The sequence below is a fragment of the Archocentrus centrarchus genome, chromosome 15 (genome assembly GCF_007364275.1).
Source record: "Archocentrus centrarchus isolate MPI-CPG fArcCen1 chromosome 15, fArcCen1, whole genome shotgun sequence".
Lineage (NCBI taxonomy): Eukaryota > Metazoa > Chordata > Actinopteri > Cichliformes > Cichlidae > Archocentrus > Archocentrus centrarchus.
Genome location: NC_044360.1, coordinates 7,425,223 through 7,449,202, shown reverse-complemented (window position 1 = coordinate 7,449,202; position 23,980 = coordinate 7,425,223). Strand labels below are relative to the sequence as shown.

The 23,980-nt window shown below is 42.4% G+C and overlaps 1 protein-coding gene across 6 annotated transcripts in view; it reads left to right on the top strand.

Moving 5' to 3' along the window:
* The window catches only part of wdpcp (WD repeat containing planar cell polarity effector), a 94,792-nt gene that overhangs the window by 28,215 nt on the left and 42,597 nt on the right, over positions 1-23,980 (top strand). For 3 of the 6 annotated variants that reach the window (XM_030748035.1, XM_030748036.1, XM_030748034.1), the window contains exons 3-9: positions 3,760-3,804; positions 7,247-7,297; positions 10,320-10,390; positions 11,413-11,472; positions 12,562-12,676; positions 18,099-18,235; positions 21,763-21,954. In XM_030748035.1, the coding sequence (XP_030603895.1) occupies positions 3,760-3,804; positions 7,247-7,297; positions 10,320-10,390; positions 11,413-11,472; positions 12,562-12,676; positions 18,099-18,235; positions 21,763-21,954 (671 nt within the window). The remainder of the gene's footprint in view (positions 1-3,759; positions 3,805-7,246; positions 7,298-10,319; positions 10,391-11,412; positions 11,473-12,561; positions 12,677-18,098; positions 18,236-21,762; positions 21,955-23,980) is intronic. The other 3 variants (XM_030748039.1, XM_030748037.1, XM_030748038.1) reach the window with 3 other exon arrangements.

Genomic DNA, 23,980 nt, shown 5'->3' with positions numbered 1-23,980 from the left:
CATCTGAGGGAAGAGGCCTGGTTGCTGAGGTGTGACGCTCCCTATCACCACCTTACTTACATCATATATGCCTACACCAAAAACAAAAGTATAGAACTCATAAAGGCAATACAGTGCTAGGAAATGTTGTGTGTCTGTTCTGCATGTGTTAATCACATTTTTAATAGCTGCTCACAGCATTGCACAGCTCACCTCCTGTTGCACAGGGAGACTTCAACAGAAGATGGTGTAAGATTTTAAATGAAGATGCTGATTTGATCCAGAGACTGCCAAATGAGGACATTAAACACAGCACACATGTCGATTAGATGGGCAAACTTCCATGCACACTTCAATAGCCTTGAGAGGATAAAGAGCTGGTCCAGCGTTCCGCAACCAGGATGCAAACTGCATTGTTCCTCCTGAATCTGAAGTTCAGCTAATGGACAAACTTTTTTCCAGCACCCTGGCATAGACCTTCCCAGGGAGGTTGCGGAGTGTGATTTCCCACTATAACACATCCTCCAGTACCCATTCTTAAAGATGGGAACCACCACCCCAGCCTGCCACTCTGGAGGCACCCCCCACCCCCAGATTTCCACGCGACGTTGCAGAGGGATGTTAACCAAGAAAGCCCTACAACGTCCAGTACCTTCAGGAACTCAGGGCAAATCTCATCCACCCCAGGGGCCCTTCCACCAAGGAGTTGTTGAACTACCTCAGTGACCTTGCCCCCAATGAGGGGCAAGCTATCCCCCTTGTCCCCAGACTCTGCTTCCTCTACAGAAGACTTGTCAGTGGGATTAAGGAGGTCCTCAAAGTATTCCTTCCACAGCCTAACTATGTTTTCAGTTGATGTCAGCAGCGCCCCACCCGCACTGTACACTGTGTGAGCAGAGCACTGCTTCCCCCTCCTGAGTTGCCTGACTGTTTGCCAGAATTGCTTCAAAGCAATCGGAAATTCTTTTTCCTAGCCTAAACTCCTCCCACACTTGCTTCGGCCGCCACCCGAGCCGCGTTCTGCTTGGCCCACAGGTACCCATTAGCCACCCTCAGGCTAGCCAAGCCCGATAGGACTCATTCAGCTTAATGGCTGCATTCATCTCAGGTGTCCAACATCTGGTTTGGGGATTACCACAACAGGGACCAACCACCTTATAGCTGCAGCGTCGTGTAATCGCCTCAACAATGGAGGTGCAGAAAATGGTCCACTTGGACTCAATGTCCCCAACCTCCTTCGGAATGCTGTCAAAGTTCTGAGGTGGGAGTTTAAGATCTTGTGTTTTTAAGATCTTTATGTTCAAGCGTGATGTTAATTATGGACAAACTGTGGTTAGCCCAGAAGTCCATTAACAGAACACCACTCATGTTCAGATCAGTCAGGCTCTTCCTCCCAATAACACCCCTCCAGCTCTCACTGTCATTGCCCACATGACTGTTGAATTCTCCCAGTAAGATGAAAGAGTTACCACTCAAGCACCACACCCGTTGACTCCAAGAAGGCTGGGTACTCTGAACTGTTGTTTGGCACTTAAGTGCAAAGGACAGTGTGGACCCTTTCCCTGGCCCAAAAGTGCAGAGAAACAAGCCTCTCATCCACGGATTTAAAAACTCCAAAGTACAGGCAGCAAGCCGACGGGATACAAGGATGCCCACCCCAGCCCACCGCCTCTCACCAGGGACAACTCCAGACTGGAACAGAGTCCAACCCCTCTCCAAGAGACTGATAGCAGAGCTCAAGCCATGCCTTGAGGTGAGCCCAACTCTATCTAGCTGGTATCTCTTAACCCCTTAACTGGCAAGGGCCCGGTGACGGGCCGTTTGTAGTCCCTTTTATATGGCAGGCTAGACCCTCCCATTTTTATTGACACGTCATTCGGCCAATCATGTAACTGGCTGCACCAAATCACCTGACAAAGCTACGTGACGCCCTCTGAGTATTATTGGCTCTGGGAAACCCATTTCTTAACATGATTGGCCGAATGAGGTGTCAGTCAAAATGGGCGGGTCTAGCCTGCCATATAAATGCACTTCATTCGGCCCGCGGACCAGACGCAGCCCATTAATAGGCTATGAAATGGGTTGTTCAGAGCCAATAATAACCAGAGGGTGTTATGTAGTTGTTTCAGGTGATTTTATTTGCTGCCAGTTAAGGGGTTAATCTTGTCCACTAGCTCAGGCTCCTTCCCCACCAGAGAGGTGACGTTCCATGTCCCAATGGCCAACCTCGATAGCCTCCCTTGGCCACCACCCAGCACACAGTGCACCCGACCCCTACAGCACCTCCTGTGGATGTTGGCCTACAGGAGGGCAGGTCTGTGTCTCCTCTTTGGGCTGCGCTTGGCTGGTCCCCATCGGACTCGAGCATCCAGGCTCACCAGGCCTGGCTCCAGGGTGCGGCCCCGGTAACCCTATCCCGAACAGCTGGTGGGTGGGCCTTCCTCATAACCACATAACCAGAACTGTTTGCCTGAAATGAACATATGAAGAACGGTATACTCTCTTTTGACATCATACCGATCCAAGAGTAGAGGAAAACAGTAGAGGAAGTAACAGCAGCCACGTAGGCTACATCATATGCTCTGCATAGATTCAACGCAGAAGTATAAATCATTCATTACCCATGATACTTCCTTATATGTTGCTCAAAGTTTAGTTAAGAATTTTTGATAATTCAGGCAAATGGATTACATCAAGTTTTTCTTTTTATGGAAAGTCTTTAAACTTGTCACTACAAGGACGTTTCACAATGACAATGCTTAATTTAGATCCACGTGATTTAATGCAACTTGTCTAAGGTCATCTTAGTCACTGTTTAATATAGATTATTTTGTCAAAAATCAACACTAAGCCACACACACGCGCACACACACACACACACACACACACACACACACACACACACACACACACACACACACACACACACACACACACACACACACACACACACACACCTACCTTAAAGGTAGTGTTTTCAATGAGCATGCATTTACAAAAATCTATCCTAATTTCCAAAATAACTAATTTGCCGAGCACTGAGTGCATGTTTTCCCATATGGTATATGTGGTATATGTGTTTGCCTATGTGTGTTTGTGTGTCTGCCATCAGCTCTCCTGTTGTATTAGTGTGACCTGGCCTCAGGAGCAGCAGCAGAGGCAGCAAGAGTAGTGGAGCGATAAAGAAACGATGTGTTGTGCAAATCCGAGACTGGCTGCTTATAGTTTTGGGGCCTGCAGGAATAACACTCAATAACAGAAAAAGTCTCAACTCAGCAGTTTGTGCGCGTATGTGTGTAAATCTATCAGTGTGTGTCTGTGTGTGTTTGTGCTTGTTGCATGCCATGTGTATGTCGGTCATACGTTTCTGTCGCTGTCCACAGACTCTGTATCTCCTTTTTTTTTTAAAAAATAAATGTATATGTTGCATGTGTGTAAATCAGTGTTTGTCCCTCAGGTGGGATGGGTGAAGGCACACTCCTGTCTTTATTAATACCCCTCAGCCCCCCTTCTATATTGGCTCGGGCACCCCCAAGCCCACCCTCCTACCTCCTCCTCCCTTCTCACAGGGTCTTATCTAAACTGTGGTGCTGGCAGACGGGACAGGCCACTGGCTGATAGCGATTGTTTATCCCATGGTGCGAAATTGCTGATCTGTCTTCTGCTTTTCCCTGACAGCTAGATGTTCATCTCGCTCTCTCTCTCTCTCTCTCTCTCTCTCTCTCTCTCTCTCTCTCTCTCTCTCTCTCTCTCTCTCTCTCTCTCTCTCTCACCCCACAGATACAGATATTGGCACCTATCAGTACTATGATAAAGGAGAGCCAGGTAAATAGTGTTTATATTGGATGTCTGTTTGCGTTTAAGATAAGTTGCATTTGTATTGTTTTTGGAATGTATGTGATTTCCTTATATATATAAAGAAGGGCTTTTTGCTTCCTCCTGACACACAGATTATTGGTCCTGTGTATTTCAGTGTCCTACACACATTGACGTGTCCACACAGAGGCTATTAGTATGTAGGATTTACACCCTAAAACCTTATATACACATGTATATACCACACACTCTAAAATTTTATTAGGCCTCTGTGGTTCTATCTCTTACACTCCCTGTGTTCCTGTTGACCCGGGGTCCTGCCACATAGTGATAGGAAAACTAAGCTGTTGACTTTCTCCTGGATCACATAGCAAGGGGCCCCATGCAGTCCAGCTTCATATTGCCTCGGGCCAGGAGGCTTCCCTTACCATCAGGAAGTGCTGAAATCGCTCTCCCACCGTCCTCGCAGCCTGGGGATGTGTTTCCTTATCCTTCAGGTTTCTCCTCCTTTTTTTTTTTTTTTTATTTATTTATTTTTTTCTACTGTGTGTTCATGTGTGTGTGAGCAATATTTTTATTCATTTATTTAGATTATTTTATTTATTTATTGAAAATTCAAGCACATTCACATTAAGTGGCCCTTGCAAGGTTTCTACATGCTACACAATGTGTCTATATTTGTCTACCTTGAAGAATCTGCTGAATAGGTTTTGTTTTTGTTTTTCCCATAGACTGTATATATATCAGGTGGGCACAGCCATCACGACATCAGCCGCTGCTTTGCGAGGCTCTATTTTTAAGCCTCTCCATTAGTGTTTGGGCAGCTGCCCTCTTGTTTTTTGGAGCGAGAAGTAGCCATATTTGGATGAGAGGATGGAGGTACTATGTTATTAGCCAACACTAGCAAGCTTGTTTAGCAAGCACCATAAGGGGGCAATTCATAGCCACACATACAGCTGTAGCTGCTAATTAGTGCCAAGTAAAATACAAATAAAACACTAGAATTTTACTCAATCTTCATGGAGAGTCTGTTAAAACAATTAACCAAAGAGCAAGTCATATTATTTGGCATGTAATTATATTGCAAATGTTTCAAAAGGCACCACAGAAATGTTTCAGGTCAATTTCTGTGCATTCAATTAGGTGAAGCCTTGAAGACAGGTGGAGGCAGACACAGTTAGTTGCAGCTGGCAGTCAACGTGGCCATGCCCTCTAAATTTATGCCTAAGTTCATTTAAAACAAGGAGTAATTAATAAATGAACTCTACATTTGTGATAAAGTGGGAACTGTGTTTTTGTACCATGCATGTTTAATTAAGCTACTAAATTGGATATTTTAATGCTGGAAGTCTGTGGGAGCTTTTGGAGACAAGCCTCAAGTGGCCACTAAAGAAACTGCAGTTTTTGGTACTCACATGTTGGAGTTAAACTGTTATTTTTTTTTTTTTCATATTTCAGCATTCCAGTTAAAACACATGGCAAGAGTGACTTCATTGCTGTTCAAAATTTTAGCACTATGTAAAGATAAAAGAATATAAAATGCTGGTAATATGCACAAAAGTAAAAAATACATATTAAAGATTACTTTTAACTACTACTGTTAAGCAGTGTTTCAGTATGCATTCCTATCTGTCACTGCACTCACATATACTTCAAAAAAAAAGAAAATAAGAAAAAGAAATGCTCAGGAACAGTCCGACAGACAGGACAGGTTGACCTGTGCTCCAAACTCCCCAGATCTCTATTCAGTGGGGCATCCACAAGATACGCCAGAACAAGCCTGATCCACAGAGGCTCCACACTGTAACCCACAAGACCCAACAGATCCACTGCCAATGTCCCAGTGCCAGACACCACAAGACACCCCCACAGATCCTGGTCCATCCCCTAACAATTCAAAGCTGTTTCGGTGTCACAAGAGGGGCCTGCACAATATCAGGCTCATGGGTTTTAATGTTTTGGCTGATCAGCATTTCCTCAAATAAGATATAAATATCTTTGTTTGATCAGTTCTGTATGTTTTCCTTTGATCTGTGACTGTGTGATACTATATGTTTCTGCCCCTCTTTCACGAATTTCCTCCTCTTTGTCTCAGTTTTTTCGTTTTCAGTTTTTTTGTGTTCAGTAAGTCTCCCTGTCTTGCCCGTCCTCTCCTTCTCCCTCTCGCTCTCATCATGGGGTTCTCTCCCTTCTCTCTCATCTGAGAAGCTGCCTTCTCTTTCATTCCAATCTTCAGTGGAGAGACGATGCTCTTGCTCCAAATCCTTTCATTTGGAGGATTACTAAAGTGTGGCTTGATATCAGAGTGGCGGGAGGAGTGGGGAAGCAGCGGAAGGAGGAGGAGGGGAGAAGATGCACAATCCAAAAGTATCACAACATTTTCACACAGTGGTGTAACGATAGCTTGGGTCATGATTTGACTGCATATACAGTAGATTACATTGGATTACAATAGAATTTGAACATATTTTTTTTTCTATGGGCTCTGTGGCATTCAGCTTATACAAATGAGACAAAATATGAGTTTGTCCTCAGCCAAACTTTGAAGAACTAATTTAAAAAAAATATATTATCTCAGTATATAGTACCTTGTTATGCAAAGATCCCTGCAGGCTCTATAGCACTACAAAACCTCTTTAAACTTTGGCTTGGATTTTTAATGTTTCTCTTTAACATTGAATGCTCGTATTAGACCAAATGAGCAACAGTCAAGTTGAAAATAACTTTAAGATATTCTGCTTTATCAGAACATGTGGGTCATGTTTTGATCAAATTTGACAGTGTTTATGCAGAACCCTATCATATATAGTTACAAAGTTGAGAAAAGCAACTTTGCATGTGTGTAAAGTTTTTCTTTCTTGGTCAATTAGGCAACATTCATATTTGTACCATGCTACAAGTGAGAAAACAATCTTTGCATGTCTGTGATACTTCACTGCTTGGTCACTTTAGCTACAAGCATCATTAAAATCTATTTTTGTGTGTATTTCTTTGTGTTTCCCTTTGTTGCTTCCATCTCTCCCCACTAGAGGGAGGCCCAGGCTCACTGGAGCGGCTCTGGGGGTCCCCAGCAGCCAGACCCCCAACCCCCACCCCATGCATGCCCCATAGCCCCAGAGCAGGTGCCCATGTCTAGGCCTGTCTAGCCCTTCACCCCCTTATCTGATTAATACTACTAATCCTGGAGGCGCTTCTGCCTGCCAGAGAGGGCCAGCCACCAGACTGGCCACTCTCTTGCTCAGGGCGGCCAGGCTGTAAGGCACGGTTGTGGGTTGTACTTTGCCAACGTGACCCCTTGGAGCTAAGGGGATGTTTGAGCTCCAGCTTAGTTTTCTGTTTTTATCTCCATTGTACAGTAAAACCAGATAGTATTTTTATATGATCCCGAATATTGTGCTGTTTTTCATATACGCTATATATTCCCTTAATATGACTTCTTTATTGTTCCCAGCCATTTCCCAGGAGCATCACTACTACAATGACAAACTCCAGTTTTGTGAAGGTAAGTTTTCCAGCAGTTTCCAAAGAGTGACTACGACAGTTGTCTGTGTATTTGAGCCCTGGTCATCTCACCAGTGGATGACCATCTTTAAAAAAATCATAGTCATGCAATAGTCAGTCAGCTGTCCTGTTTTCCTCTGTTCTCTCCCACCCTCTCTTCCCCTCACACTCTCTCTGCATTTCACCCAGTACTGGAATACAAACACCCTTATCAGGAGACGAACACTCATCCCCCTGCCTCCTCTCCCTCCCCCCTCTCTCCCCTCTCTCTCCTGACCCCCCCGCCCCTTCACCCACCCTCCCTCATTTGCATGCATCTGTTTACCTCCTCTTCCCACTTATTCTTAATAGAGAACCCCACTCCTTAATGGTTCGTTTCTATAAAGATGAAAAGAGAGGCTGTAAAATACACAGATAGGCAAGTGATTGCACCACATTGGAAACAGCACTCCTTCACCCCCCCCCCACACCCCCCCAACTGAACTTCATGTATATGTGTGGGCAGATGCACAAATTCAGTTAGCTTGTTTTGGTTTTTTTCTTCTCCATATCCCTCCTTCCCTCTGTTTAACCACAAGCCATGGGGGGGGGGCTGGGAAATTAAAATGAGGGGGACCTAAGTGTGGTACATGTTGAGATATGTGCTGCTAACTGCGAGGTTGCATTTAGGAGATAAGTTAAGAGCACCAGAAGTCCGTGCTTCTCCTCAAGGATCGGTTTGTGTGCTTTGAAGGGACGTTTTGCTTTCAGTAGAATATTTTTATTTATAAATTAAAGTGTAAACAAGTCACATTTCTGCTGATAGTCCAAGTAAGCAATGCTTACTCCATTTTCTTCCACTTATCCATCTCAGGATTGCGCGGGGGGGGGCTGGAGCCTGTCCCAGCTGTCAAAGGTCTCTGCTGAGTAGTAGTTTTAGGGCGTACCTATGACTCATGAAGTAGAATTGGTCATCTAGTAGTCAGAAGGTTGGTGGTTTCATCCCCGACTTCCTGTCTACATGTCCAAGTGTCCTTGGGCAAGATGCTAACCCCCAAAATGACCCCAGAGCATCATCACAGTGTGAGTGTGTGTGCGTAGGTGTTTAAAAGTATAGAGTAAAAAAACACCGAACAGTCCGTTCACCACTTACTCGGTTAGGTTTAGGAAAAGGTTTCAGTTAAAATACTTTATGCTGCTTGAGGGTACCCAGTGTGCTAAAATGTGATGTCAAAGCCCCCCCCCCCCCAAACATTCATGTGCAGTATGGTACTGGCACTAATTCTGGGAATTACTAATCAGTAAATGAACCTTTTTAATTTGTTAGCATTTAAACATACATATTGTTCCTCCCATATTCACAAGGGGTCACCATAGTGCGTAACTCTGCATGTTTGGTTTGGCAGCTTTTTATGTGATTGTCCCGTTCAGTACTGGTGTTTCCACCTGTGCATTATTGGCTGCTTCTTCTGCTGCCATTTCTCTGATTGACTGAAAGAGAATGGATCTCCACTGTCAACTAGTGTTTTGGCGGCCTTTTCTAGTCTTACTGATGAATCAAAGTGCTTTTCACTGTATGTCACTTTTATAGTACCTTTCTCACATGTACAATAAAGCACTTAATTCTGTGCCGTTAAGCGCCACAACTATAGCCAATTCAGGATTACAGTGAACCTGGATGTTTTTGGACTGTATGGGGAAGCTGCAGGCATTGAGAACATGTAAAACTCCACACAGAAAGGCCCCAACTGACTCAAACCAGAAACTTTCTACTGTAGCTGTGAGCCACTGTGCTAACCACCACACATCTGCTCCACAGTAAATGCTGAAGGATTTGTGAATGTGTTATTAGCATAAGTCATTACAGTGATTTGAGCAAATGCCATTTTAACTTACATGATAAATTCCCATGTGTTTATTCATTGTTATTGTTGATTTTTCCTTCTTTTCTTGTACATCTGTATTTTTAAAACAGTGCAAACATTAATAGAGATGTCTTTTTTTTTTTTTTTAATAAGTTGCATGAGTCTCCAGTTGGCATCTCGTTACCCACAGAACTTAAAACTGAATACAGCTTTGATCATAATTTTACTGTAACTTTGTGCCATTTTGGATTTTACAGAACTGAAGAGATGCAAACTTGCTTTGTCTATTAGCTATGCCATGTGCAGGGATTTAACTTTTTTTTTTTTTTTTTATATATTTTTATTAGAGTGAATCAACGAAATTACAATAAATGTATAATTCTTATTAAACATATGCACCTATAGCCACACTTAATATAATACTGACAAAACAGTGCAGGGATTTAACATTTTAAACCATTTTTTTTAAAAATTGGAGTTGCATAAAATACATTTACTATACTGTGTATTACACCACTCATGTGTTAAGTGCAACACAGACTCCCTGCCTTAACTATTTATGCCTTTAACTGTAATGAAGCTAAAGTGTAGTTATCCCATGTTTTGTTATTTAAATAGGTTTGAGGTCTGGCTGAGATCTTGGGAGGTTTACATCAGTGTTAACTGCTTCAGTTCTTGGACTTCAAATGTAGAGAAATGAAGGGATTGGCAGTGTTCAATTCTCATGGTGTTTATTTTATCCAGTTGACAGTCCAAAACTGCCTAACACAGAAAAAAAACCAACAAGCAGAACTTGTTTGGTCTTTCTGATAGAAAAATTAGTTTAGTCGTTCATTTTCTTAATACTTTTTTCTGTTGTTGAACTAAAACATTAATTGTTTGTCTTGGAATAATGTAACAGTCTTTCTGCATGCATTCACAAACACATTTACTGGTATGCGGACTGCCTGCCTCATCTACCTGCATGTCTTTATTCCACCTGGCCCTCATTCCTCATGTCATCCCTTCTCACACTCAGATCTCAACCAAGATATTAACTTTTATCCTTTCCGGGTTTTTGGTGCCACATTCTTCTCAATTCCCATGAGTTCCCTTTTTAAAAAATTTCCATGTCTGTGTTAAAAAGTTGAGTCACATGATCTCCCAGCTCTTGTGTTTTTTTTGTTTTTTCCTCTGTAGCTCGAGGCTATTCGTGGACCCCCAGGAAACGCCGACCAGAAAAGCTACGCGATTCGCTGAAGGAGTTGGAGGTATCCGCCTCCTCTTTTCAGTGCCCCCTGCCACCACCATCACCACCATCCCTCCTGGATGCCCCCTCATCTTCTTCCTCCCCCTGGGGATTTTTGGAGTTTTCCCTTTCCGAAACGGCCGATTGATTAACAAATAGGGGCATTCTCTCTTTTCCCTCTCCCTTCACTCTCCCTGTCGTTCCCGTTTGTTCTCCTCTCTCCCTCTTCTCTCTCATCACCTCTCTTTCGGCTGAGCTCTGTCATCGAGGGGGATATTTGACGGGATCAGGGGGCTGCAGGCTGCCCCCTCATCCCTCCTTTTCTCCCTCCTTCTCTTTCTCCTCCTTCCCTCACTCCCCTCTGTACTTGTAGCAGTACAGACCTAGCTTTGTTTGCTGGAACCTGTCTGTGGCTGTTACACACACACACACACACACACACACACACACACACACACACACACACACACACACACACACACACACACACACACACACACACACACACACACGCACGCACGCACACTTTCCCCCACCCATCCACCTCCCTCCTCTCACCCGTAACCATTGTCTGAAACTAGAAACACCCCAGCTCACCTCCACATCCCACCCTCCGCCTCCGTCTCTGTCCCTCTCTCCTCCCATCCAATCACCCCAGCTGGGTTTGGAATGTGGCAGGAATGACTGACCTTACACACACACACACACACACACACACACACACACACACACACACGAACAGTTGTTACCTGCACCCCATTCTCAACTCTCTTCCACCTCTTCATGAGCAGGAACTGCTGCAGTGACCTCCTGTGGTGGCAGTTGCCTGGTACTGTGTGCTACCAAGACAACTCATGCATTAGAAACTTAGTGAATTGTGACTTCAGGCACTTTCACAGACATTATTTGCAGTTCTGTTTCCCAGTGTTTACATGTCTAAACCACTTGCTTGCCCTCAGCATCCAGACTGCCTCACATTTGTTGTTACTTGGTTCACCTCTGTCTCTTTGTCTTTCTCTCCGTTTGTCCATCGTGCTCATTCAGGAACTATTGCAGACCAACACCTGCATTCACACCAGATGGAGAAACAAGCAGTGCTGCCAGGTACACACCCTCTTCAGCCTAACACCTACTGTGTGCAAGTAGACACAGACACACACACACACACACACACACACACACAGCCACATCTTTGTGGGTGAAGTATCAAATAAAGAGTTTCTCAGGATTATACTACCACTTACTAGGTCATCTCAAACAAAGTCATCATAACTATAACATTATTTTTTTATCCCTAAGGCTGATTTGCATGTTGCATATCCTGATAAACGCAGGTTTCCTGTTATTAAATGTTGATAATATGTGAATTTGTTTAACATCTCATCCCTGCGCAGAATCATTTCTTTAAGTGGCAAATCTTTGTTTTTGTATTAAAAGCAGGTCAGTTTTAATTTTATTTAAATCATCAGAAAAATCACAATTTCTTCACTATCTAGCACGCAAATTCATCTTTAGGACTCTTGATTTATAAACAATAATAATAATGGTTTCCTTTTAATGATTTTCTCTCACCTTAGACATGGTTGAAGTAGAGTGACCAAACCTCAGCAAAGCGAATGTGGGGCAAAGAATATGTTGGTGTGGGCTATATTTCTAATGCTAATTTAAAGAGTAAACACATTCATAGAGCTACACATCTCTTTTGGAGAGAGATTTCTTGTGAGACATGTCTTCACTTTTGTTAAATAGAGCCAGTCAAAATGTGGGGCATTGTTTAAATATTTGGGACGGAGTGCAAGGGATGAAAATGCAGTCATGCCACTAAAAACCTGGTCACGTCCTAATTTCAGAAGTTGAACTGTTTCATATGTGATGTCTCCTACATCACTGGAAGTCCATACTTGTTGTTGTTGTTGTTGTTGTTGTATGCAATACATGTGTCAAGTTTTCACATCAAACTTATTGCCAAAGTTTCCTGTTGAATGAGCTCTGGATTTTAGTTGTGATGTTACACTTCCTACTCACAGATAAACACCTCGTACATGATCGTTCTCGTGATCCGACTCTTGTCTTACGTGCATTGTTTTGTGGAAGGAAGAAGTCACACAATTTTGAATGGAAGACTTAAATGAGTGCATCTCTGTCAGCTGTAAGCATTTTAAGATTTTTGTTTTTGTGTGTGATATCCTGCAGGTGATGCTGAGCAGTGGAGTGCTGGTGACCCTGACTCTTCAAGGACCTCAGCTCGAACAAGTGTGTATTGACCGTACGTTAGTGGGCCGACTACCAGCCAGCACCGTGACTGATGGTTAGTTACAGAAACACTCTGATGTAATGAATTCTTTACCCCTTACCATACCTAACCTAACCATAACACTAAAAAATCAAACAGCGCTTTGAAGAAAGTGAGTCAGAAAGTGAGGACAGGCCAAAATGTCCATTACTCACAAACCTTTAGCTTCATAAGTACACATAATCATAAAGTTCCACTTTAAAATCAGGCTGCTTCACATGACAAACCTCCGACAAAAATCCGGCTCGTTGCAAATTTTAATCCAGCCCATATATCAGTTCAGGGTCTCAGTTTTGGCCTGGCAAGTTTGAGATGGGGGAGTAAGTACTTCTTTACTGAGTATGAAGGGAGATCCACACGATGTTTTCTGTTTTCAAAGAAAAAACTTTCTGCTGTGGTTTTTGAAATTGTACACCAGCAGAGATATGGAGCCATGAAAACAAACAAAACGTCATTGAACTGAATGTTTCATCGAACAAAATATCATAAGATGAAAGTGTAATGGCAAGTTTCATCATATCAGAGGAAAGAGCTGAGGATTTTTTTTTTTTGGGGGGGGTGTCATCATGGCACAAGCTTGGGCTGTATGGTATAGGTAATCTATATTACTGAGGATCTTTGAACAAAGCTGTCATAATCCGAGCCAGAAGTTTCCAGTTTTACAGCCTTCTTACAAACAAAACATCATCCATCAACTGCCATACTACACAAAATAAGTAAGAGATAAACAATTAAATGACAAAAAGTGAGAAAATATCAGATAATCTCCTTTTGTTTTTTGCATTGGGTCTAGTGTTAAAAAAAACCAACAAACAAAAAAAACTGGTCCATATTAAAAATAGGACATTTTCTGTGAGTTAACATTAAATTTCAGTTTAATTGTAGGACAAGGACTAAGTAATGAGCTGCCAGTAACTTGCAATTTTATGCATTTATTTCTGTAAGACTTGCTGATGTATTGTTGAAATTGCACTCAATTTTCTCAAAACATCTCAGGCTCATTAGGTTTATAAATGTATAGTATATTGAATGTGTAGATAGTTATTTATACTCAAAGGGGAGCGTTTTGGAGTATTTTAAGTGTAGTGATAGTAGCTGTGTGTTTCTGGTTTTATGTGTCATCATGTGTCATTGCTTGGCCAAATAGTATGATGGATAATCAGCTTTTATGTTGACTTTTTGTTGACTGGATCAGGGCTTTGTGTTGACCAAATTGTACGTGAGAAGGCTATATGAAATATGCATTTTACATTAAATGAAAGCATGTCAATGCTATATTCATGTGGTCCTTAATGTGCCTCTGAGTCACCAGTGTGGCCCTCAGTGATGCTGAGTTTGTCAGCCCTGGTCTGAGGACAGTTTATTTTAAGCCTTTAGCGTACAATAAATAGAAGACATTTTTGACTGCTGTTTTGGTTACTTTGGTGCTGCTGATGCTAATTAGTGCTGTTGCAACTGGCATGCCCATTGTAGCAGTAAACAAAGGGCTTTCAAGTGTATTTCTTATTTTTGAATTTGCTGAAAGAAATTATGGTTTTTATGTGATTTATATATTCCAGAGGTTCACTGTGCTTTAAGCAGATTTACAGACACAAACATCATGCCTGGCTACCTCTCTCTGCCCACAGCAACAAACAAACAAATGTGGACGCATTTGCATTTAAATGTTCACCATTTTAAAAACCACAAAGACGTCTATACCTCGCACTCTCGCTCTTACAGCACAGACGCTGCTGTTACACCTGCTCACCCCATATGCATCTACCAGCTACGCTTTCCTCGCCACTTTGTCACGCAAACACTCTCGCGCACACGCACCGACTAAGACACACAAAACAGGTGCCACAGGTGAGCGAGGCGACTCTGCTAGCTAATTGCGGACAAATCCTTTTGTGCTGCATGTGTCCAGGGGCCTTCCCTTAAGAGCATCCATCAGTGTTTTTCCCTCCATTGCGAGTTCCTCCAGGGAGTACCGCCCCCCTCGCGCTGTGCTCCCTCGCTCTGCAGACCTGGCAGGAGAGAATAAGGGGCTGTGGACACCGGCCCAAATCTGCTAATTATTTCTTTCTTTCTGTATCAATTATTTGTTCATAACACCGCCCTCCCCACTTCCGCCCGGGGTCTCTAGACACTTGATAAAGCCCCCATAGTACATACACACACACACACACACACACACACTTGTTCTCAAATGCGTACATTTGCAATTACAGACTTTTTTTCCCTCCTCTTATAGACAAACAAACACTTTCTGTACATCCACTCACATTTACGCACACACATTCACATACATGATGACACATACTGAAATATACACACACCCAGGTATACACACACCCACTCACCTCCCGCTGTGCTCCATTCAAAGCCTCAGAGGCACTAATTATTAGAGTAATGGTTGTGAGAGGGTGGGTTCCGGGGAGTGTGTGTGTGTGTGTGTGTGTGTGTGTGTGTGTGTGTGTGTTCTCAGGGTGGTGAAGTAGGTTAGAGGTTCTCACATCTGCCACTTGTTAAATTAGCCCAAGACAATTAGAGAGCCTTAGTGGATCTCACCGTCCAGTTACTGAAACAGTTTACAAATACAGCCAAGTTTTGATTGGGGTGTGTGTGTGTGTGTGTGTGTGTGTGTGTGTGTGTGTGTGTGTGTGTGTGTGTGTGTGTGTGTGTGTGTGTGTGTGTGTGTGTGTGTGTGTGTTGTATGGTGACATATGTCAGGTTGAAAAGTATTATTTATTTTTTCAAATATTAAATTAGTGCCATGTCAGATAAGCTAAATCTTTAATCTAAATGGCTGCTAATAATTTTTTCCCACCACTGGTTAACTTAAATATTAGTTTCTTCATCATTTTGATTGGTTTGCTTTTCATACATCAAACAATCATAGCTTCCTGTAGCCAGCCATTCACGGCCCAAAATGTTTCATTTACTGTCATGTATTAGACAGGAAATCCTCATATTGTGAGAAGCTGAAACCAGCAACTATTTGGCATTTTTGCTTGACAATTATCAAAATACTTTCTCCTTCATTTTCTTTTACTCAAGCAATTAATTGGCTAAATATTGCAGCTGTAGTCAAATCTTAAATTAAACTCTAAGCCGCTGTGTAATGATGAAGAATTCATTTTCATTGTCTGAACAGGATTGGACAACTTTCTAAAGGGGGGGAAAAGATTTTTGGTGTACAAATGCAGACAGAAAATCCCTTTGATTTGCATGGTTTGAGCTAAATATGAGGCCTGGTGAAGCAGCTGCATCCAAGTATGTTTTTATTTCACAAAGCAACAAAACACGCTTACACTTCTTTGTTAAACTTTGCATCCTGAATGCAACAATGTTCCTACCATGAGCTCTGATTGCATCATAAAGAGCAGCAGATTACAAACATTTTACACCATCAAAGTATTAGCAGCTTCCTTTGGCCGATGGTTGGGCCAAGCTGCGCATATGCTCCACGATTAAGCATCCTTAAGTGATTTTTCATAGCCGGTTTCATTTACCCATGTTTAAATGTGCTTTGGTTAAGCCCATTGGCCTCTTATGTCAACATGCTACTGAGGAGATGGCATTAAATGGATTTAGGGGACTGTGTGTGTGTGTGTGTGTGTGTGTGTGTGTGTGTGTGTGTGTGTGTGTACGTTTTGTCTGAGTGTGTTTGTGTGTGTGTGTGGGTGCTTTAACATGTGGTAGCTTTGCTTTACGCATGTGGGTGTGAATGCATTTCTACATGTGTGACTGTGTGTAGAAATGCATGCATAAACTGTGGTTGCAGGCTTGTCTGTATGAATGTATTTATAGCTAGCCATGCATGTGTCTGTGGTGGTACATATGAATGTGAACCCTCTGAGTGTACCAGCTCTGTGTATGTGCGTTTGTGTGTGTCGGGGGGGGGGGGGGGGGGGTGTTCACGGGTGGGTCATGAAGGTCTGGTTCTTAATGCCAAATCAGCCACCTGGTCCCAGATTGGGCCACAGCCTGGTTTCATATCCCCTCCTTCATTTGGAAATGAATGGGATTAATCTTAATCCCGTTTATAGACACCCATAGAGATCAATACTAAACTGCATTTAACTCGATTTGTCTGTAATCTATTACAAAGACGCTTACTATTGCATTAAACGTTGTTTTGTAAATCTAAGGCATCGTTAATGGCTGGATTTTCTTTTCTTTTTTTTTCTTTTTTTTAAAGGTTTAAACCTTGAACCAGTTTTAGTTACGAATGCTTTATAATCCAACTTCATCACGAGGACAGACTGACTCAGTTGACCTGATTTAAAATGCTAGTTTTTCTATATTTCCAAGCAATGTTTCCCTTCCCTTGTGAATATTTGCATATTAATTTAAAATTTTCACACAACAGGATAATTTGACGTGTAATCGTACCAATACCCTACGTTTATAAATACACACATACCATGATTAATTGCTGGTTAGATTTCTAAATCTCGGGGTGCAGCCTTACTCGTTCAACTCAAAGCAGCAGATATCCTGCATGTGTAACAACCCCCCCACCCCCACCCTTTCCGTTTAATTGGTTTCATAAACAGATTAATTTGAAGGAGAGGGGGGCTTAATTGCTAATCAGCATTTCCATGCAGCTCCTGAAGAGTTGAACAGGATCAAGTGTGTTCTTCTACCACAAAAAGGCCTTAGAGCTTCCAGTGCACTGACAGGAGGGGAAGAGATACAGAGAAGGTGGGGATGCAGAAGGTGGAGATAGGAAAAGGCGTAGACTAGGTGAAAAGGAAAGAGTGGGGAAAGAAGAATTAATGACAGGATGTGAGACAGATGTTCCGAACTAATGGAAACCGATGAAGGCTGATAAGCTGAATAAAGGCGTAAAGGAGAACATAATGTTTAGAAAGGATCTATGGGCTTTTGTGCAATGTGCAGAGTTAACAGTGTGGAAGCTAACAGGATAAATGACAAACTCTGCAGCACTTACTCAGCTGACTAAGGTGTAGAAACACAGCCTGCATATTGTCTGCATAAAAAGCTCAGTCTTTGTTAGTTTTTTTTTTTTTAAGTCTTTGTTAGTTAATCAATGACAGCTGGAGACATTAATAATGAATCTTAACGCAATTATTGTAGAGTTTCTAGATTTACAGTCAGATAAACTGTCTCTGGGTCCCCATGTTCCCATGTTAACTGCCAATAAATGAAATTAGAGGTATAATGGCTTTTTTTCCTATGAGCTCATGTACTCAAGGAAGTTCCCATAATAATAAAAATGCAAAAGAAAGCATATGAATGATAACATGGAGATTTCTTACTAAATTATTATCATGTATTTACAAGTAAAAACTTTAACAGATATAATCCCTCTCTGATGATATAGTTCCCCTCAACAGCACACAGTTGTTTGTTTTTTGTGTGGCTTTTTTTTTTGGTTTGGTTTGGTTTTGAATGATGACATTTAGTGTGATGATGTCTTTGCCAGCGGTGCTGACCGATAGGCTGATTCTACTGTCCTTCCTGGAGCAGAGCCAAGTGGCGGCAGTCTACCTGAACAAAAAGACCCAGAACTCACCAGAGACTGGCAGGCGAACAGACAAGCTCTCACCCTCTGAAATCAAGGTAGAGTAGAACGCATTGATGGGGAAACGTGTGCACTTTAGCATGTGTGTTTTACGTTGGTGATTGCAAAGGAGAGAGAGAAGTTTAAAAAAAACAAAAAAAAAGAGGCCAAAAAGAAAAAGTACACGTGCTATATCCAACTGCTTTCTTACTCCATCCTGATTGGAAACACTTCCAAAATGTTTTCTTGGATCGATTTCACATTCAGTCAGGTGCTTTTTCTTGCTGAGATAAAATAAAAACAGTTACACGTCCTTTCAGTGGGCGCCACAGAGGAAATGCCATTAAAAATAACTATGAAACTGCTGCAAGGAAAAAAAAAAAATGTTGAAGCCCAGTGAGATCCTGCTGGGTCCTTGATTTGTTATTGACCTTCTCCCTGTGACAGTCAGATAAATGACCAACTCTGGCCTGGAAAGTCCACTAAGAATATAGACTATTGCTTGAGCCAGCATTATTTCAACATCTAGTCAGGTCCCCAAGTATACAGACAGTGACACGATTTTTGTAATCTGTGGGCCATCTCTATGGATTTTGATGAAGACGTGAAAATTAATGATTTTTTTTTTTAAATGGCTGCAAACCATTAATCAAATATTTTTTCTCAACCTCCTTAAATTTAAGCTGAAAGTCTACAATATACTCAGATTTTGATTGCTTCATTTCAAATACATTATAATGGTATACAGGGGCTAAATTGCAAAATTTCATCACTGTCCAAATACTTAAGGATGTGACATTACCTATTTGATAGCAGTCTGGATAAACTACAGAAGACTGACGTGAACTACCTACTAACTACAGTTTGTGTGTGGAGCTTGGATATCCATGTCTCTTTTCCATATGACCTAAGACTTTCTCTGAGCTCAGTCTCGTGTCTTTTGGATGTAATGTATCTCAGTACATTTCGTGTCTGTATTTTGTCCAGACTCTTCAGTGGAGATGTGTCACCCTGGCAACCAAGAAAATGGCGCTTTTTTAAAAAAAAAATGGAAAGACCTTTTTCCAAACCTAACTGAGAAGTTTATACTGCCTTAACAAGTAGTTTTTAGTGCCTGAAACAAAGTACTTCTTACTACCAAAACCTAACAGAGTTTCTAATAATAAATAATGAGGCAATTAAACTAAGGAAGTTAAACTAAAGTCCCATGTAGGCCTCCAGCTGTAGTCTGTGGAGTAAGTAATGAAATGATTTCCAGCACCAGCCTCTAATGGTGGACTTTGTCACGCTTTAAAAAAGCAAAGTATTCAATTTGTACACATAACATGAATCAGCACATATGAGACCGGTCAGATGGATGAATTGTTTTCAGCAACATGAAAATAAGGGTAGGGAATAAATTAAAAGTCCCAAATTGGTTCAATATAATAGTACATCAACATAGTATACATTATCATGAAAATCCATCCTTTAGGATCGCATATTCCCATTTTGACTCCAACTCTGTGACTTCCCGGTTCCTCTTTATTAATCTCAGTACAGGTGTGTATTGGTCTCCCTCTGATCTGGAGGTGCTTTTCTACCCGTTAGTAATACGCCTGATTATGTGCGGGCCTCTTCTTCCCACAAAACAAAACTACACTCTGTCCTCCTTTGCTAGCTGGCTAACCACTAACCCTGGCATTATCACATTACTGGCAGGCCCTTTTGTTAAGGTGTGTGTGTGTGCGCGGGTGAGGGTGTGTGTGCATGTGCATGTCAGTGTGTGTAAAAGCAATCGTTGCTGCTGTGCGTCTGTCTCCAGAAGCACAGTCCTGATAAGACACCCCCCCCCCCCCATATTGTACATCCAACACACCTCTGTCAGTGCATGTGCACATGCATGCATGCAACCTTCAACATACACACACACACACGTGCACATGCAAGCCCAGCTACCCATCCCCTACACCAAACACACACATGTGCGAGAACGCACACACACACACACGCACACACACACATGCCTCCCTGGTCCAGTGGACTAAGCTGGAGAAGGGAGAGTAGGGGGCGTGGAGAGGGGGGCTAAACTAATCCTGCCCACAGAAAGTGGTTTTTGATTATTGCTGACCAGCAAACGCCAGCAGAAAAAAAACCTAGAAGAGCGAAGAGATGGGTAGGGATGTAGGGGACATACGGGGGGTAGAGATAGAGTGTGTTATTAACCCAGTGATTTTCAAATTTTTTTTTTCTTTTCCATTTCTAATCTGTCAGTGATCTCCCGTTCAGCTGTTTGGGGCAACTCTTTGTTCCCTTTATCATCGGATGTACCGCCATCATTTTCAGGCATATTCTGTGTCCAAAGCACACACACCCCCTTCCCCCCCAACGCCACCCCCGAGGGGCCAAGGAGGGCAGACATGGACCACTGACTCTCAAATCTGCTCCACTCATACAGCACAGCTTGTCGATTTACTAATTTCTGCATGTTCTGGGACTTTTAGACCATTTTCTTTTGTTGAGACATGTTTTTAGTAATTGATTTTCTAAAGACATATTCCCATATTCCTGCTGATGCCCTTTTAGGGGGATTTTGATGTTACAACCGCTCTTTTCCTGGGTTTCAAACATTTATTTCGGCACAATCCTCTCATTGATCTATTACTGATGCTCCAATTATTCTGCCTTTTTTTTTTTAACCTCTTCATGTGTTCTTTTTGTTTCCTTCCTTCCCTCATTCATTAATTCAAGCTTGTTTTATTCCTCTATTCCCATTTCCCTGAAGCTGTAGTGCATGACAGCAACCGTCACCTCGCTTCCCTTTCTTACCCTTCTCTCCAAACCTAAACAATCATTTTTTTTCTTCATTATTATCATTTATTCATCTCTCTTTTACCTCCTCCACCTTCTGTCAGGTTTTAGCCACTCTTCTGCAGCATGGCAGAGGATGCGTGCGCGTGTGTTTTAATGTGTGTATGTTAGCCGCTGACTCTGGTTTCTTGCGTTAAGTGAGTGTGACGGGAGATAGTGTATGTAAGGTTTGTATGAATATGGGGCTGGGTGTGTGCGTTTGTGTGTGTGCCTGCACTTTGCGTATCAATATGAGTCTGTTTGTTTACTTTATAAGTCAATGTTTGTATACATACATGCACATATTTATGTATGTGTGTCTGCTTGTGTGTCTGTGTGAATGTGTGTAACCCGCCCACCCCCTAAGCGCCGCGAGAGCTCATTACTGTGCGTCTCTTTGTTGTGGCCCGTAGAGCGTGGCGGACCTTCCCAAAAAATATGCACATCACTAAAACAACAAGCCCAACAGAACAAAACGCACACAGACATTAATAATGGAAGATGAAAAAACAACCTTAGACATCAACAAAAACAGGATGGGGGAAGGACAGCAGAGGCACCAGGGGCTCCAGCTGTGGAAGTGTCAGAGCCCTTGGGTGTTAAAACAGGCCAGAAAGGTGAATCCAAATGAATGAAATACTAAGATACTCGCATAACTTTCCCATAAAACATGTTCTAACTCTGGGAGTCTGTCGTCGTCTTTTTTTTTTTTTTTTTTTTTTTTTTATTGCCCATTTTCACTCTGTTCTGTGTCCAGGTGGTGTGTGTGGAGGTGGGCGGAGGTGGTCGTAGGGTGCACAGACATGTAGGTCTCAACATTGTCCAGGATGTGGCACTTTGCTGGTGGAACCAGGATGAGTCCAGTGAGGACCTGTGGCCCTGGACCCCCACAGACACGCACAGGAATAACCTCGTCCTGATCAGCTGCTCAGCTGCTGAAGGCCTCAAGGTGCACACACACACACACACACACACACAAACACACACACACACATAGATACTGTGTCTTTGCTTGCAAATGCAAACACATTTGTATGTAAAAGACTGTTTGGATCTGTCACAATAGGGAAAGCACAAGGATAGGTTTATTAATGATGGGTGTGTTAAACACAGAGGAAACATCTGCTGTGAAGAAAGTCTATTCAAAAACTGAAATCTTCCAGCTTCCCATTTGGATTTTAAGAATTGCCTCCATCTTAAAATACAAAGAATCATAATATACACCACATGTAAGCAATCAAACAAAGCATGTTTATTCAAGGATACTTCCTCAAGACCAGAGAGGTCAATGGTCCTTTCTCATTCCAACATTTTGCTGGGTTAGAGATTATGACTTCCTCTTGGATTCTTTTAGGGTAAATGCAGGTATATCAGGCTTGTGTATGAATGCATTTGCAGAAAATGATTACTCCCTTCACTTTCTTGGGGAGTAAGTTGCTACCCCACATGGAGTAATTCAATCATCTTAAGTGAATGCCTGTAAGACGCAGTCTGAGATTGACGTGACGGGTGGATTTGAGCAGTGACATCACAAGTATTGTAAAAAGACTAGGCTAAGGAAAAGCTTTAAGGTTTTCAGTCTGCCTTGGTTGTAAGAGAGCTGAGAGATCTACTTCTCTATTATGTTCTGGGTCTACTCCAGGGAATCCACCTCACCTACATTGCCACCTGGACGCCTCACATGGGAGGTGCAAAATCAGCGTTGCTGCAGATGATTGATATTTCAGTCTCCTGCTATAGAAGTTGCTTCATTTTGTCATGCACACATTGCTTGAGAGTTGTCCGCCATATCGGATGTGATACAATCACCTGTCATCCAGTTTGTGTTGCATTTTTTACAGTTTCATTACTGCACAGAGAGTAAATGAGGAGCGTTTGTGGACAAATCAACTTCCATGCAAACTGCAGGCAAATGCGACTATCAGCCAGCAACCAAAACAATCACAGGGAGGTTTTTGCAGACCAGCTGCGGAATAAAAATGTTTCCCTGGTCATCAGTGTTTGCCGGGGGGGGGGGTCACTGACTGGTTTCTAGGCCTGTGTGAATGGAGCCTTATTGACTTGACACTACCATGATCGTACAAAATGGCAGACAACTTAATGTCAAGTGAAACATCAATACTCTTCCCCCACTTGGGAACAAGAGCCCAAGACCAGTTCAAGCAACAGTTATTTGTTATCTGACATTTAACTGAAACACCTGACCTCAAGTAGCTTTGAAATAAGTCGAATAGAGATTCAAAAACAATTTTTTTTCCAAGAAAGACCAAACTGTAAGTAGATTGCTTAGTCCATCTGTTTATGACTTGGATAAATATTCTGATCTGATAAATGTGAGAATTAGCCCATCATAAACCTTTGTGAGTGTCCAGAACAAAATTCTTAACTTTCAAAGTTGGTTAATACTTTTTAGTCTTTATTTGAAGCCTCATTGTCAGTAACACAAAGTCCACCAGTATATTTTTCCAGTTTTACACACCGGGAGACATACAGGCACACTTACCAGACGCCAGTGGGGGGAGAAAAAGGGCAACAAAGCTGCTGAATTTGAGGAGAGACCTGTGTTATCCTGGATGGGATTGGGGATGGTGCGTTAGTCACCTCAAGGGTGGTACCTCTGTGTTGCACCTTCGTGCATCACCATATGAAAAAAGCAAGAGCGCTAAGCTGCGGTACAGCGTGAAGGAGAACGCCCACGCATTCACGCACAGGCTGAAACGCACATCCTCGCGGCCTCTGGCAAAACCCTACCCATGACCCGATTCTGTGTCAGCGTAGGGATTGGCCTCGTGCCAAAAGCAGATGAAAGATCCCAAATTACCAAACTGGGCTTAAGTCTACCCCTGGTATGTGTACCTTGGTAAGCATATGCAAAATATTTACCACACCAAAGAGAGAAGGGAGAGGGAGGAAGGATGAGCGTTACCAATTGCATGCTAGGAAAACAAATTCATGCAGCATAGAATGAGGGAGGA